Source organism: Fringilla coelebs (genome assembly GCF_963513975.1).
Source record: "Fringilla coelebs genome assembly, chromosome: 1".
Classification (NCBI taxonomy): Eukaryota; Metazoa; Chordata; class Aves; order Passeriformes; family Fringillidae; genus Fringilla; species Fringilla coelebs.
In genome coordinates this window covers 22,774,081-22,790,095 of record NC_140028.1, presented here as the reverse complement: position 1 = coordinate 22,790,095, position 16,015 = coordinate 22,774,081, and the positions used below count along the sequence as shown (strand labels likewise).

At 36.1% G+C, this 16,015-nt stretch overlaps 1 protein-coding gene across 1 annotated transcript in view; it reads left to right on the top strand.

The window, feature by feature from the left end:
- The window catches only part of VPS13B (vacuolar protein sorting 13 homolog B), a 430,474-nt gene that overhangs the window by 32,654 nt on the left and 381,805 nt on the right, over positions 1–16,015 (top strand). The window contains 1 exon segment of the mRNA XM_084211579.1: positions 12,211–12,331. Within this exon segment, the coding sequence (XP_084067705.1) occupies positions 12,211–12,331 (121 nt within the window).

Below are 16,015 nucleotides of genomic sequence, written 5' to 3'. Positions count from 1 at the left end.
GGACTCACACGCACAAAAAGGACTATTTAGGCACTCAGTGCTTCAATATTTGTTCAGTGTGAAGTGGAGGTGAGTGGTTCCTTGCATCCTGCATTCTTTGCCAGGAAATTTGGAAATAAAAATGTTCAGGCCTGTTAACTATATGAAAGCTAGATGCATTTTTTTCTTATAGAGTACAAAACAAATACTTAATCTCTTTGTTCAGCGAATCCCGAACTTGGGTTTCTCCCACAACAGTAAGTCTTGACAGCTATGGCAAGATTTCAGAATAAAGCATGAGTCAAAGTGATGTGTTTTAAAGCCTTATGTTTCCAGAACACTTTAGAAATCTGTGTGTGTCAATACTTTTTGTTGAACAAACATAGTTTTTAAAACACTATTTGGATATTTATTTTCATGGTGTATAAGACACATTCAGAAGTGAAAGTTACAGTTTCCAACTTTGTTCAGTTTACTCTGTGGTAAAGATTTGGTCTGCAGGCTGTTTGAGGGAGAAGGAGAAAGAAGGGAATAGTGAGGAGACCTCCAGGACAGAGCAAATGGAGGGTGTCTGTCTGTGTATGGTGGATTCGGGAGGGAAAGGACCATGGTCTGTGCCACAGGAGGGTGCTAAAGCATGAACATGATCCCTGGGTAACTGCCATGGGTGGATGATCCTTGATTGTCCTTGTCCTTAAATTATTGGTATTATCTAAAGTTTACAGAAAGACTTACTTATGAAGTGAGGGATTTGCCTTCTGACTGATGAAATTATCTGTTGCTCTTCAGGACCTACAGATAAAAAACATCAGTCAAGAAAAGCTCTTTAAGTTTGATGTGAATGCAATTGCACTTACATGAATTAATAGTATTTTGAATAGTACACCTTAGGTTAGTTTTTAAAGGTGCCACAACTATCCACCACTGTAACCAGTATATACCATGTAAAATAAGTGGTAGTGAAACCTGAAAGACTTGATGACTTAATGGTATGTTACTTGAAATTACTTTTGTCGAACTGAAATTTATAAAACAGATCTCACAATGTAAACTAGTAGATAAAATAATGAAGAATTAATGATCACAGAGAATATTTCTGTGAGTTTAATTTATTTTTTAACTCTTTATTTCTTGGGTCATGTTTTTAAGTAGTTTTGTTACAAATATTGTTCTGTGTTTTGATTTGAAACAAGATACAGTATTTTCTTCTTAAATGTTCCCTGAGCTTTCCTTCTTGGCATTATGTGAAATTAAAGGATATTTCCAAGGTTTTTTTTACTTTCCCACTTACGTGTTTTTTTCCCCAAATTGTTTTCAATCTTATTTCTCCATCCTGTTGTCCAGTTTTTAATTTCTTCCTGTTGCACGTGGCTGGAGTTGCAGTTCTGCAGTTGCAGAAACAGTAACAGTCCTGTTTCTCTAACTCCTTTTAGAATGTTTGTAATTTGTTCCCTTGGGCACTCAACTTCATTTCTTTCTGACACTCACTTTCCTACCTTGTTTTAAACCTGTCCTTATTTATTGCAACTTTGACCGGATAAAAAATATTTCCCATTCAAAATGATTGGCACAGATTTGGAAGAAGGTGTTTTGTTTTTATTTGATGTTGAAAGTCATCCCTTTAGTTAGTATTAAGAAATGCATATTTGAATTCTGAATGTTCAGATTTCTGTAAGGAAGTGACATGAGCATGGTATTCAGTGGAAAGAATAACATATGTTGAATCCTGGTATAGAGTCCATGCTGCCTGACAGGAGGCACACTGTATTTTAAATTAACCAATGTGATAAAAAAATGAAATGTTATAATATAGACATCTTTTAGAAAACTTTGCAACATTTACAGTGTAGTGCTGACAGCTGCACTTGACTTAATATATAGCATTCTGGTGGTTTGGTGTGACAGACTGCTGGCTGTTTTAGAAGATAAATTACTGTTTATTTAGGTTTAGGTTAATGTTTCAAAAGCTTTCTTACTTAAAAGCAGAGCATTATAAATAGCAATAAGATCTCTGAAATGCTGTACACATTACAAACTGACAATTGAAAAAGAAAAGACTGATTATAAGTAGAAAACCTGTAACTGTGTGTTTTGAGTAAGTTGCTCTTATGTGTACTCTTTAACATTGATTAACTAGAAAGTTTTTGCAGCCATTCAGCCAGCTTTGTAGTTTAGTCCAACAGTTTAAAATAATGTTATTTAAATAAAATGTAATTGATAAATTACATTTGGTGAAAAATCTGTTCTTCTCCATCCTGGTGCCTGAAGTTTAGCTTAAAAAGAAAGAAAAAAAATCAAGTACAAATTTGCAAGTGAGTTGTTAGAAATACAGCAGAGCTATTAATGTGTACTTGAAAGTTTAAAGACATACATTTTGGGAAATTATATGGAAGTTTTGCTTGAGACAACTAAATAATAAGCTCTCAACTAGGCTTCTGTGTTTAGAATTTGATAGCTGGCAAGTAAGAAAACTATAAGTTAAGAGCAATTATGTTTCAGACATGTATGGAAGTATCTGAAATTTGGTGTACAGTTATAGTCAGTAGATTTTAATTTCTAAAAGCTGTTTGAATATTCATACATAGAATTAATACAATTACATAGTGTTACATGTATGTTCATAGAATACATGAAAAGCATTATGAGAAGAACTATTGGAAATAAGTTAGAAAATGAAGTTTTGTCTTAACATAGCACTAAAAAAGCCATTACTGTTATTTTTGTAAAGATTGTACTTAGTTTTGGAAAAGGAGAAGAATTTTTTATTACTTCTGTTGGTGTTCCAGTTTCCTTCTGTAGATTGTATTGTATGCTGAGATCTCACTTTTTCTTTAGTGAAATGCCCACAGTTCTGAATTTTCAGAATGCAATGAAAGCTGCAGCAGTTTAATCTTCCTGTGCCTAAGGCTAAGAAATCTTTCTACTTGAACCTTCCTGTTTTGGCAAAAAATGCCCTGATGAGTACTACCTTGTGAAAAAATCCCTGTTGTGGGTTCTGTGGAGAATGGCCACAAGCCCAAATTTGGCTTGGACTTATCTTGGACAGCAACTGAGGAAGAAAGGACTGCTAGGCTGAAATCTCTGACCCAAATGCTTTTTAGTAGTGTTGGGTTTTAAGACTGAAATTGTAAGGAAGCCAGACCTGCATGGCTTTGTCATTCAGTCTTCTCTGCTTATTCTTTTGCACTGCCCCATGACATTTTGAACCTACTTGTTAGTTTCAAACAATTTTGATGGAGAATTAGTCACTGTAAGCATAACCTAAACACTTGTGAAAATCAATAGCAGCTGGAGGGACCCTAGTGGGTATACTCTTCCTTCTGACATTGGCATGTATAATTCATCGCCATTTCATTACCTCTTTGCTCTCTTTCCATCCCCAGCACATGTCAAAAGCCAAGCACTAGCCAAATGATGCTCAGCACTGAAAAGAGCTTGCTTGGATAGCAAGTTCTCCAGGCAAAGCTTTGTGCCTCAGGCCTTTCACTGTTATATATCAGAGGTTTATTGTGATGATGGAAATTTGAGAGCTGAGGATTATTCAATTTGCTGGGACCCTGCTGTAGGTCTGCTGTTCAGTAGTGTTTGGGATTAGGAGAAAATTTGGTCTGGACAGTATTCTACCTTTCTCTGGAGGAAGTGGGTGGCAAGGTTATGTTGTAATAAAAATTATTACTACATCCTTGGCAGGTGCTTGGTGGAGAGAATTCTTGCACATGAGGTCTGGCTTTCTAATAAAATCCAGTAGGAAATGTGTTAGGGGAAAATACCCTCTAAAGAAAGTGTGAAGCAGAGCTAAACTACAACCCACCAGAACTGTGCAGGGAAACAAATACCATCAATCATCTGACACCACAAAGGAAAGTGATGTCTTGGTGAAGTCTGGGGCCAGTTGAAATAGTGCTGGGAGACCAGTGCTAGCCCTCTGGCAGGTTGAAGAGAGTATGAGAGAGTGACCTGAATAGATCAGACTTCTGCTAATGCTTCCCAGGTGTTGTTTAATGAATCAGTGATGTGACTGAGCCATGCTTACAATGATATTTTGTCATGGTGAATGCTGCAGGAGCAGACTTGATAAATGCTGGAGAAGTACTTCTCAGCCATTACAAATATTTCAAGTGCCTGCAAAAAGGATGAGAATCTGTCCAGTCTTCAGTACAGTGTCTTCCAAAATAGCACACACAAAAATATAAGCAGGTGCTGTAAGAAAAATATATGTTTGTTGTAGTGCTGGCCAGTTCAGTAGCTGGTCCTGGAAGAGGGTGAGATGCTCCTCTGAAAGGCCCCAGATTGTTAGGCTGGGTGACAGTGGAACAGTCATACTGGTCTGGAGCTTTCATTTATGGAGATAAATTATTTAAACTTAAAATATGCATCCCATTTTGTTCAGACTTAATTTTCCAGAGAATTTTGAAATAGGTATCTGTTCCTTTATCACTCTTAATTTTATTGAATTTGCTTGTCTCTGAACAGAAGTTGGAAAGGAAAACAGAAATGTGGGCCACTTCTCTTGGGTTTCAGTCTGTTCTCCTGTGTGTTTCTGTCACTCTTTTCACCTAGTCCTTCAGGGTTAAACTGTTTCAGTCACTCTTCTTTCTCATTTTCAGTCACAGAGAATATATGGGCCAAAATGACCTGTATCAGCCCATATTACCAGTTTTGCTGAAGAAGCTCACCTTTCTGTTATGTCTTTCCTTTTCACTTTTCCTTTCAGTCAGCCTGGTGTGAGGGTTACTGAGTTAAGAGTTCTATGCACTGTGACTTTTGTGGAACAAACATTTCAGAATTGATTTTTTTTATCCCTCCCATCTTTGCTTCTACAGTGATGCTAAATTTTGAGTATAGCTGCCGGTTGCTACTGTGGTTATTTCTTATTTTGGATTGGTTTTGGGTTTTGTTGGTTTTTTTGTTTGTTTTTTTTTTTTTTTTTTTTTTTTTTTTTTTGTAACTTTGAGAGCTCTAGTTATGGGTCAGACTTCACTTTGTTTGGTATTAAACGCAGAATAATGTTACAGAATTAACACCACCACACCCATATTCCTCCAAGCAAAGCACTGCACAAACTTCCTGTAACACAAGAAAATGAAATTTTGAAAAAGCTTATCCTAGGAGAAATTGCAGAAAAGTCATTTTGAGATGTTTATTAAAAAGCACTTACATCATAGTAGGTGGCCTCATAATTTTTTAAAACTACAGTAAATGTATCAGAAACTTTACTAGATGATCAGTTCACAGTTTATAATACAACTTTCTTTACACAATAGAAAGAATGTATTTGTACAACTCCCGTCAAAAAGAACTTGCAAAATAATTTTATTTGTTACTCTGTCTTCAATATGGGGAAATTGAGGTATATTTGTAAGAACCACTTAGTGAGAACAGCCTGTTCTATTTATCTTTGGCTGTATGTCTTTATCATCATGGGCTTTCAGATGCTTGACAGCTCCTTTTCTTGTAAACAAAGGAATATTCCTTTCAAATAGTCTGGATAATTAGCTAATCAAAACAGTAGCAACATCACAGGGAGATTTTGTTTTCCAGAAGTCAATAGGATGATGGGACACGTTTTGTGGTATCAGTGCAACAGATGCCTTACAAAGCTTTCTGGCTTACCTTTGGGGTTGCTTTGGCAGCTTTTTAGCCTGTCCACAGCATTTGTGTGGATTTTTAACTTGTACCTCTGTTTTTGAGCACATTGTGTTGTGCTAACATAGAATTAACCCAAGGCTTGTGCTAACTTTGGGAGGTGGATGTAACACCCTCAAGTAATGCATGTACCTTAAATGTGCCTTGTTGGTCCTTGCTGCTGGTTGTTTCTGGTAATTTAGCATCAGCCAAAATCATATGCAACAAGAGACAAATAGAGGCTGACACCTTGTTTAAGTTGTTTCTTGATTGCTCCAGTTTGTCTGCTCCGCTTAACCAGACTTAAACCTTGTTTATATGCCCCAGTCCCCACATCTCTGCCTCAAATTCCTAGGTATTTCTCCCTTGTAGTCTGGGACATAATATTAAGAGTTTATTTTTGACATGTTTCTATATGAAATAGTACTGAAAAAAACTCTGGCAGAAAAAAAGGACTTTCCAGCATGTTCTTGTCTGCCATAGAGAAAGGCAGAGCTGAATCTCTGAGTACTTGCTCTGGGGTATGTGGTTTGAAAAGATTTAAAATTGAGTTTTGTTATAGTGGAAAAAAAAGTGGGCAATCTCAAATAGTCTTTTGAAAGTACTAGAAGTATATAGAACCTATAATTTCTGTGTGTAATGCAGAATTCCTTAACTATTCTGCAAAATTGGAACACAGCCTGATTTGGCTAAATTGTCTTACATATTTAACACTGTCATAGTTTTGAAATAAACCTGTATTTACATAATTTTAAAGTAAATCACATCTTGCAAAAGATGTACAGATGTTATATGTAGCATATGTGGGTCACTGGATTTTCTCTGTTTCAGTGTTATGCTTCTAGTTTGCTGTTCATTAAAAAAATAATAAAATTAATTTCTAAGTGGCTAACCTATGTTAGCCAGCAGAAGTGTTGTTGTGAGGATTAGAAGTATAATATGAATCTTTATTTATAATGCATATTAGCAAGTGTATAGCAGTGGAAAAGAACCTGATATCCTTTTGAAAGCAAGATCTTGATAATGCTTACCATTTTACTGAAACATGTGTATTTTAAAGATAATATTTTCAAAAATTTGTATTACTTTTTGTTTCATTTTCGCATGCAGAGGAATGGTAGTACAATGTGGAATGGTTTCTGGTGATGGTCTAGTCCAGCTTCATGCCCAAAGCAAGTCCAATTAGAATGGGTTGCTGCAGGGCTTGGCTAGCAAAGTGCTGATTAATTCCAAGGACTGAGACTGGGCAGCCAGTTCAATACTTGATCACCCTCCAAATGATGAGAAATAGCCTGTCCTGCTTGGAATTGCATGGTTCAGATTTGTACCATGAAAAGATAAGCGGCAACAGGCAGTCTGGCTCCCACTTCTCTCAGTATGTACCCTCCCAGTGCGTAGCTGTAGGCAGCAGTAGGATTATCCTTCTCCAGGCTGGACAACCTTAATTTATCTCAACCTCCCCTGAGAGAGAGCACAGGAGATGGCTTCTGTGCCCTAACCACCATGGTGGTCCTCTATAGATGTGCTTCTGGAGTGTCTTGGAGAGCCCTCGGCTGAGTGCAGTATTCCATACAGTGTCTCACAGGGAGCTAAGGGAGGAGAATAATTCTGCCCCTGGGTCCGCCCTTGCTAATGCAGCCCAGCATGCCCTTGGCCTTTGCAGCAAGATGCTGGCTCATGGGCAGCTTGCTGCCCCCTGGGACCCTTGGATTGATTTTGAAAAGCTGCTCTCAAGTGGTTTGGTTTTTAGTCTGCAGTTCCTGAGCATCTTTATCCTGGGTACTCCAGCGCTCAGTGTTTACATCTAGATTTCACTGAATTCCTGACAGCCCCTTTTTGCACCCCCTCAAGGACCCTATCAATAGCAGCCCTGCCCACCAGTGCATTGGTTTCTCTCCCTAGGTTGGTACTATCCACAGTTTGATGAGAGTGCACTCTATCCCATCTTCAGGCCTTCAGTATGCATGTTAAAACACCCTGGACTTGGTACTGATCCCTGAAGGATGCCTCAAGTAACCAGTCATCAGCTGGACTTTGCACCTTGATCACAGCCCTTTGAGCTCAGTGGCCCAGCACTTTTTCACTGAACTGCCACTGGTTGATATCTCACCAGTCTGTGAATGAGGAGGCTGCCCACGTGAGGAGGCTGTGTCAAAGGCCTTGCTAAAATGAACACATCCTGAATGTTGCTTCAAGTCTTGCCACAGGCAGCCAACTGCTCGGCCATATGAGCACTGCCCACTAGTGGGAAATAAGTTCCACTCCCCCAGTTCTTGCATCTTGCCATTTCAAATACTTTTTACAGAAATATGAATAGATATCTTTTAACTTGTAAAGGATATTAAGCTTATTGTTTTAGAAATGATGAATGGCGAGAAAAAGCAAATTTTATAAAGGAAAAGTGAAAAAATGGGGAGGCAGAGCTCTTTGCAAGTTTGTGTAGGTAATTTGAGTTAGTTTGGGTTTTAAAATTTTAGCTCATAATGTTCATTGATTTTAAACAGTTTCTTGGTTTTTTGTTTCTATAGTACCCAATTTTCTTTGTCTAATTTGGTTTTACAAAAGCAGAGGGACAGTATTTGTATAAATAGCCAAGTGATCTCCATGAGAACATTATTTTCCTGCAGAGTGTGCTTGTGAGGCATTTTGGAGATCTTGCATGTTGAATAGGATTTGTGTGTTTTAAAAGGACAGTGTATATTTTTATTTTGTTTATTTTGAAATTGAAAAGCATAATGAACAAAGGAAAGAATAATGAACAAAGGTGAAAAATCTACTTATTAGGAAAGATCAAAATAAACCTCCTCTGTTATGTGTTCAGGTATTGTCAATTGTAATTTGCTCTAAACCTTGCAATAACAGTTTTAAATTGCAGTAGAAAATTAACTGAGAAACTTGAATATAACTTTACTAGCCTAGGTGTCTTTAGCATGTTACTTATGACTTGCATAGTTCTAGAACTAACCATAGTGCTTCATTAAAACATTTCAGCTGGATTTGTCTACTGGATCTGACATGTCTGTCAAAAGTGGAAAAAGAGACTGATTGTGCAAAATTGTATTTGTTGTATTTGCAGAACAACACCCCAAAACAGGACCTCTTGTTCAAATTTAAGTTTTCCAGGTTTTACTTCTGATACAAGCTAGTGGGAAAAGATACTTTTGTAAATGACTTGTCATACTTAAAAATCATCTCTCTTGATATATCATGAGTATTTTTAGTTTTCCACTGCTGTGGCTCTTGTTTGGAATCATTCTCATTAATGATAAAATGAATGGACGTTTATCAAATCCCATTCCATAACGATAGTTATTAGCACTTTTAGAATGTAACTCCCTTCCCACCACCATTATGATTTTGACTTGAGCTTTTAAATGTTTGTCATCTGGTGTGAGGTGGATTTATGGGAGTGCAGTAATTTTAGTGCTTTTTGGCTGGGTGTTTCTGATGACATCACTGTGATCTAGACACAGTGTGTGACTCTAGTTGGTTCCAGTTTTAAATAGTTTCATAATTATGCTAGTTTTGGCAGTTTCCTTGGAACTTTCCCCATCTCTTTAATGAACATGTTTTACTTCTGGGCTTATGAGACAACCACATGTTTGAGAAATTAATAGTGTGCTCTTAAAGTTAACATTGAGCAGAAGTGTGCAGATACAGAAACCTTCTGGATATATGTGTACTTAGGAGTGTAGGTTTTTTAAGTTCATGGCCATTGTCTTTGAGTAATTGAAAAATACATTTGACTTATAAAATATCAATAACTGTTGTGAAAAATGATGTATATGTTCATGCTCAAAAAACTCAAAACCAACCCTTGCAGCTCCCGAAAATATTTTTCATAATTGTGTATTGCCATGAAATGAACGGATGTTATTCCAGATTAGAAAAAACCCTGCACCCTTTCTTCAAATGTCCGTGAGGTTGAATTCTTCTTAAGTGTAGGTGTACTCTGTTACTTCATATGGATTAAGTCACAGAGATATATTTCTGAGATAAATTTGTGTTGTGTTTTGGCACCATTTTGGAATATGCACATTTTTGCTTGTGTTGAGGTCCAGCACGCTGTAAATGATTTACAGCCGTTTTTCCATCACAACAGACTTGTAGCTCAGGGAAATATGAAAAACTTATTGGATGTAATGTGTTTATTAAGCAATTTATAATTTGTGTTTATTACATAATTTATTTAATGTTGAGATTTGAGACTTTGTTTCAAAATTAAGGATTCTCCTTTCCTTTCCTTTAAAAAAAAAATCCCCTGTCAAAAGTGCTAGTGTTTATTCCTAGCTCTCTCATAGCAGTAAAAGCTTAAACCACTCTTACTTAATCTTTGCTCATAATACTCAAAAATATTGCATAGATTTTGTGAAGTTTTGAGAACATGTTTTGAACATAATTATAGCAGTGTGTAGATAGAAAAGTTAGACTTGAATGTAATCAGGCTTGATAGAGTTAACACTTCAGAAAAAGAACTTCTCCATTCCCTTCTCCCCCCTTCTCTTTATTTTGTAGCTGACATAAATATTAAAAGTCAAGTGTAATGTGATCCTATCAGACCAAGTCATTAAATACTTGTAGCACAGCATTCTGTGCAATCCATGAGTGAGCTTGGGGAAGAAGGAAATGTGGTAATTGAGCTTGGGCTTTTCTTCAAGTTCAAAACATAAATAGTTGTGTAGTGTCTTACCTGAAAAAAAAAACAACTTCTGTCATACATGTGAACTGGTTTCCAAGAAAGAGTATATCTAAAAGTGATTTCAAAAATTTTAGAGGAAGAGTGTGTGATCTAAGTTTTTTCACTAAACTGAAGAGGAAGGAGAGTTGAGCTCTGCTGATGACAAAATATATGTTTATGAAGAGGCTTCCGTCATGCTGGACTTAATGAAAGCTTGAAGCTCTTGCTTTATCTCTGTCAGGTATGCCATAAAGAGAAAGGTGGTTTTCAACTGAAATTGCTCCAAAGTTCTAAGTTCAGGGAGAGTCTTCAGGAGACTTGCATTCCTCGATGAAAAGCATCAGAAGTTTGTCAGAGATGAGAAAACAAACAAATGCCCTCTAAACAGGGCTGATTCTCAACACCTGTTATGGGGTTTTTCTGCACTGGAATGTGACTTTTCCTGTATGACTAAAATTGCCAAATAACCATAAAATAAGAAGCATCCAACAGCCTGCTTTTCAATACTATATTAGTAATTGGAAAATCTCAAATCCTTAATGGTAACTCATCCTTCTTTCAGAAGCTATCATCTAGTCTTTTAATATATAATTATGTATGTTTTATGCAATTGCCCCAAATGAGTTAAAGCTTGTACCTTAACCTTGTTTTTTCCTCAACTAAGATTATAGTGCTCTTCTTTTTTTTCCTTTGAGAAATGATCTTTTAATTTTATCAGAGAATTTCACTGTTTTGTTGTTCTAAGTACAGAGTGGAAGGAAAAAAAAATTTCTTCAGTTACTTTTGAAGTTGTGGACTTGCTTTTGAAGTGTATCATTGCATGTATTAATTTTTTTTAATGGAAAGCAAAATCCATATCAAAAAGCAAGTAATGTGAAGATTCCCTTTTGTAATTTCTCTGAGATTATTAGAAATACCAGGCAGCATGTGGAGAAACACGTGATCTGTCCTGTATAAAAACCCAGGGCAGTTTAAGCTGCTTGATTTTCATGTTAAGAGGACTTAAGAATATCATAATTCATACCGTGTTACTTGACATTTGTTCCCCAAAGCTTCTTTTTGTGAACAAATTGTGTGATACAATCAGTGGCATGACCCAGAAAGCATTTTTCACTTTTTCTGCAAGAGACTATGTCTATCAAACTAATTTGGCTTAGGTCAGAAGCTGTGTTTGCATCCTCTAACCTGTACTTTTAATACATTTACAAGAATATTTGCATTACTTCTCTTGGCTTTCTTACACTTGAGCCTTGTAGTTAAACTGTCATTCTGGAATGTAATGGGAATACTACTGCTGTATTTAAAATCCTAGATTCAGCTAATTACGATTTTCATGTGTCTGCAAATCTCATCTTGAAAGGCTTATATCATTCTGGAATTATGAGCCATGTTTCTGCTTCTGAATTCCTTATGTTGAATGAACTGTATAGAAGCTCAAGAGGAGCAGGTGCCCTCAGTTCATTTATCTTTTCTGGGGTCATGTTTTACTGTTATAGAAGTCTGCAAAAATATTTTGGTTTATGAATCAGTTTCAATTAGTGGTATTGGGAAGGATGTGAGTCTGACATCTTGGAACCATCTGAGGTGGTTTCATGAGTAGGCATATAAGCTCATGCAATTAGGTCGTTTCTCATACTTGTTTTGGTAATCTGCAGGGCTCTGTCTCTGAAGGAATGTTTCAGCAGAAATGGAACTAGAAGAAATACGTTCAGTTGAAATAAATGTTTAAATGACAGGTTTCTTTTTTAAACCAAAGTTAGTGAAAGTATTCATTTATTGTTGTCCAGCTTGTTTTGTGTCAACTTCTGTAGTACAGGATTGAGTTGATGGAAAAACAGTAACAGAAATTACAGAACTGTTACCAAGTTCTCCCCACATTTATTTTCTTTTTGTTTGGTTGACTTCTTTGCTTTCTTTTCCTCTAGCAGGAAGACCACGAAAGTTGTGGTTCCAGTTCCACAAACCGCAGTACCACAGAAAGCTTGAAATCAGCAGTAAAATCACGACGAGTTCAGCAGTCTGCTTCTCCTGACCCTGATTTACCTCCAGGTAATCCATCATTTCAGAAACTGGTTATGTATTTTTGTGTAACTTAAATACAGAAGTTTATTCAGATGACCACAATGTTTAAGTTAGATGATTATGGTTTTGTCTACCTGCACATCACAAAGGTTAGTGAAATACTTGTATGTTAGAAAATAAAACCAAATCACAATAAAATGTAGTTTAATGCTGATAACCTTTCTTTCCATTTTATCAAATTCTTAAATTCAGATAACTCATTTATACTTCAAGACAGCATCATAGAATCATAGAATGACTCAGATTGGAAGGGACCTTAAAAATCATCTGGTTCCAACTCCCAGCTGTGGGAAGTACACCTTTCACTCAACCAGCTTGCTCAGAATCCCATCCAGTCTGGCCTTGAACAAAACTTCTCTAGGCAACCTCTTCCAGTGCCTCAAAATAAAGATTTTTTTTCTATTATCTAATATAAACCTACCCTCTTTCAGTTTAAAACAATTATCCCCTGTCCTGTCTGTACATGCCCTTATGAAAAGTCCCTCTCCAGCTTTCTTGTAGACTCCCTTTAGGTAGTGGAAGTCTGCTGTAAGGTTTTTCTGGAGACTTCTCTTTCTCAGGCTGAAAACCCCAAACTCTCTCATGTTTTATTGATGTTTTTTATTGAGCCCTCTATCTACTGGTGGAGATTGTCGCCAGTTTTTTTTCCCTGGGTATGGAATTTCAATGTCAATGTGGAATTTGGGTGCTGAGCTTGAAGAAATTTTATGATACAAAAATGCCTCAGGAACTATGGATCTAATTACTGTTGCCTCTGCATTTGGATATAAGGTGATTCATGCAGAAAAGTAAAATTGGAGAGTACTGGAATGAATTGCAGTTTGCTGTCTTGGGTCATGTGATTTTAGATAGCCTCGCACAAAACTATCATATTTTTTACCTTTCTTGCTGTCTTTTGTTAACAGAAGCTTTATACTTGACTTGAATCAAAAGACAGCATTGTCATTTAGTGTCTGTAATATGATGTGCTACATGGTATCATCTTGCTTTAAAATGGTTGCTTGAGGAGCCAGGGCTGGAGGGTCTTTTATAGCTTAGTGCTCCAATAAACTCCAGGGGCTTGGAATTGGGGGAAATCATTTCCTACCATGGACAGAGTTTCAGCTGTGGCAGCCCTGTGGAATTTGGTTCTTTGGGTTGCATCTGCAAGCAACAAAAGTCAAGGGCTACTCAAAAATTGTTTGAATATATTTCCTTCAGTGACATTTGCAGGATTTGTGTAAGTTACCTCCTCGTGGTGGAATTGTATCAATACAGTTGTATTATTTGTTGTAAATTATGAAGTTGTAAATACGGGTGGCTTTGGTTTTGGTTTTGAGTGGAGAAATAGCACTGTTTAGTATAGATTTACCTGTCTGGTAAAATGTCCTAAGATTTAATTTGCACATCCTGAATTTTAGTAAGATGTGGAGTCATCTGCTTAGTGTTTTGTTTTGATTTTTTTTTTACATTCTTGGAGGATGTGTGTATCATATTAGTGCTGTATTTTAAAAAAGATTTATTTGTCTTTTTGTTTAGGTGTCCTTAGAGATTAATCTCCAGAGGCAAAGTTTAGCTAAAAATGTAGCTTTGGCAGCAAGAGACTCCTGCTAAACTTCAGTCATTTAGATGTGTCTACTCTGATGGTATTGATTCTATGACTACAGAGATACTAAATTTTTGGAGCATTGTATTTGAAATTGCATTTGTAGCACTTAATGCTCAGTGCAGTCTCCTGGGTTCTGGACAATTTGAAAAAAACTTGTGGACTTCGTGTTGCACCTCAGGAAAGAATTTAGCCCTACTGATTTTTTGGTGGTTTTATTCACTTGCCATCGAACACCTATGTTTCAATGGCAAAGATGCCCACAGTGTTATTCTTAGAAATCACAGGAGTATAAATAACCTTTACCTGCTTTTTCCCCACTTCTATTTAAAACAAAACCCTTTTGAAAAAAAAACCCAAACCAAACACGAAAAAGCAATGAACCCTTTATTATACATGAACTAGCTGATGTTTTTATTTTGTTTTGAATTGTAGGAATTACAATTTCTTAAAAGACTCTTCCTCATATGTGGAAATCTGCTTCTAGTATATTTGAAGCTAAACTCAATCAGGAAGTTTTTTTTAATATGATATTTCCAACAATATAGTGTACCTCTAGCTTAGAAATATCTCCATAGGCAGTTTTTAGCAAATCCATGACCCCTATTTTTTTTGGAAGCTAGGACCCTGCTTCCTCTCTTAATGCATTCAGCCAAAAAGACATACAGATGAAAATGGTGGTGCTCTTTTTCCTGAAAGACCCTTGACATCAAAATACTGAAAAAACTTTGGACCTGTGGAGAGACAGCCTTACTTTTTCAATGAAATTATTAATTTGCTTTAAAATCATATTTAAATAACTGGCTATAATTTTATAGTTATTGGTTAAATAGTCTGCAAAAATATTTTGATGCTGAAATTAGGAAAAGGAGCTAAATGCCTTGTGCTGCTTTCTATTTATGTACAGGCTGTTTTACATCACTCTAGTTATGAATATGGGTATCTTATTCCCCTTAATTATTGAAATAATAAATCTGGTTTTCTGAGTTCATATAAACTAAAAATGTTGTCGTTTGAAGAAGTCAATGAGAAAATCCTTAAAAACAGGTTATTCCATATATTTTTTCAGTCATTTTAGATTGATATGCAGAAAAAGCCAATTCAGATTATGTTAGAAATCTGACAGTACTAAGCTCTGAAAACATTGAATTTAACTGTATTTCTGGATTTCCTCTATCTGGTCATTGAGGACTTTGTATCCTGAAAAAACAAAACATGTCCTATATCAGCTGGGCAAATTTTTAGCTGTGGAACTCAAGAAAATCACTTATGTAATGGTAAAACCTTCCACATACCCTAAAGTGAAAAGTTACATATGAGTGTGAAAAAGATGAATACCTAGAAAAAGCAGTGTAGAATGGAAGTAGCAACTTAAATATTTTCCTAGTTATCTGACAATATTTTGATGTTAATTTTAATTTTTAATTTGAATTAAAATTGTTGACATAAGGGAGTTTTATTTAATGCAAATTTCAGAAAACTGCTCTTGAAGCCTGTGGGTTTAGGCCTCTATCATTAGCTAGCTTTTTTCATCACAGTCACCAAACTAGAACTCGATAGTGTCTATTAAATGTATTTTTAGATGTGTGTAATGTGATAAATTTCTTAGCAGAGAAATTTTAAGGCTTGCTTTTTTCTAGCACAGGGTCCACAGCTAGGTTCAGTATACGTGAAAGACACGAATATAGGTAGTATTTAATTTCTTTACAATATTGTTAAAAATTTGAGTGTTTGCCACATATTGTGAATTCCCAGGGGAGATGATTTTTCCAATAACTTTACATCTAAAACCATGTAAATGGTAAAAAATATATACCTGGATTTGTTCCCAACAGACTTCAGTGCAGGTGCTTACTGTTTGGGTTGTTGACAGAAGTTGGTTTTGATACACCTCAGAGGGGTCTTACTGAACAAGATGTGGATATATTAGGTTTTAGAATGAGAAAGTACCAGGTGTGATAATGCTTAGTTAACTTATAAAAAACTGAGGGAGCACCCTCAGTTTTTTTATGAGGCATAATATATGCACACTTGAAAAGTAACCTAGCAGCTGGTGTTCACTTTTC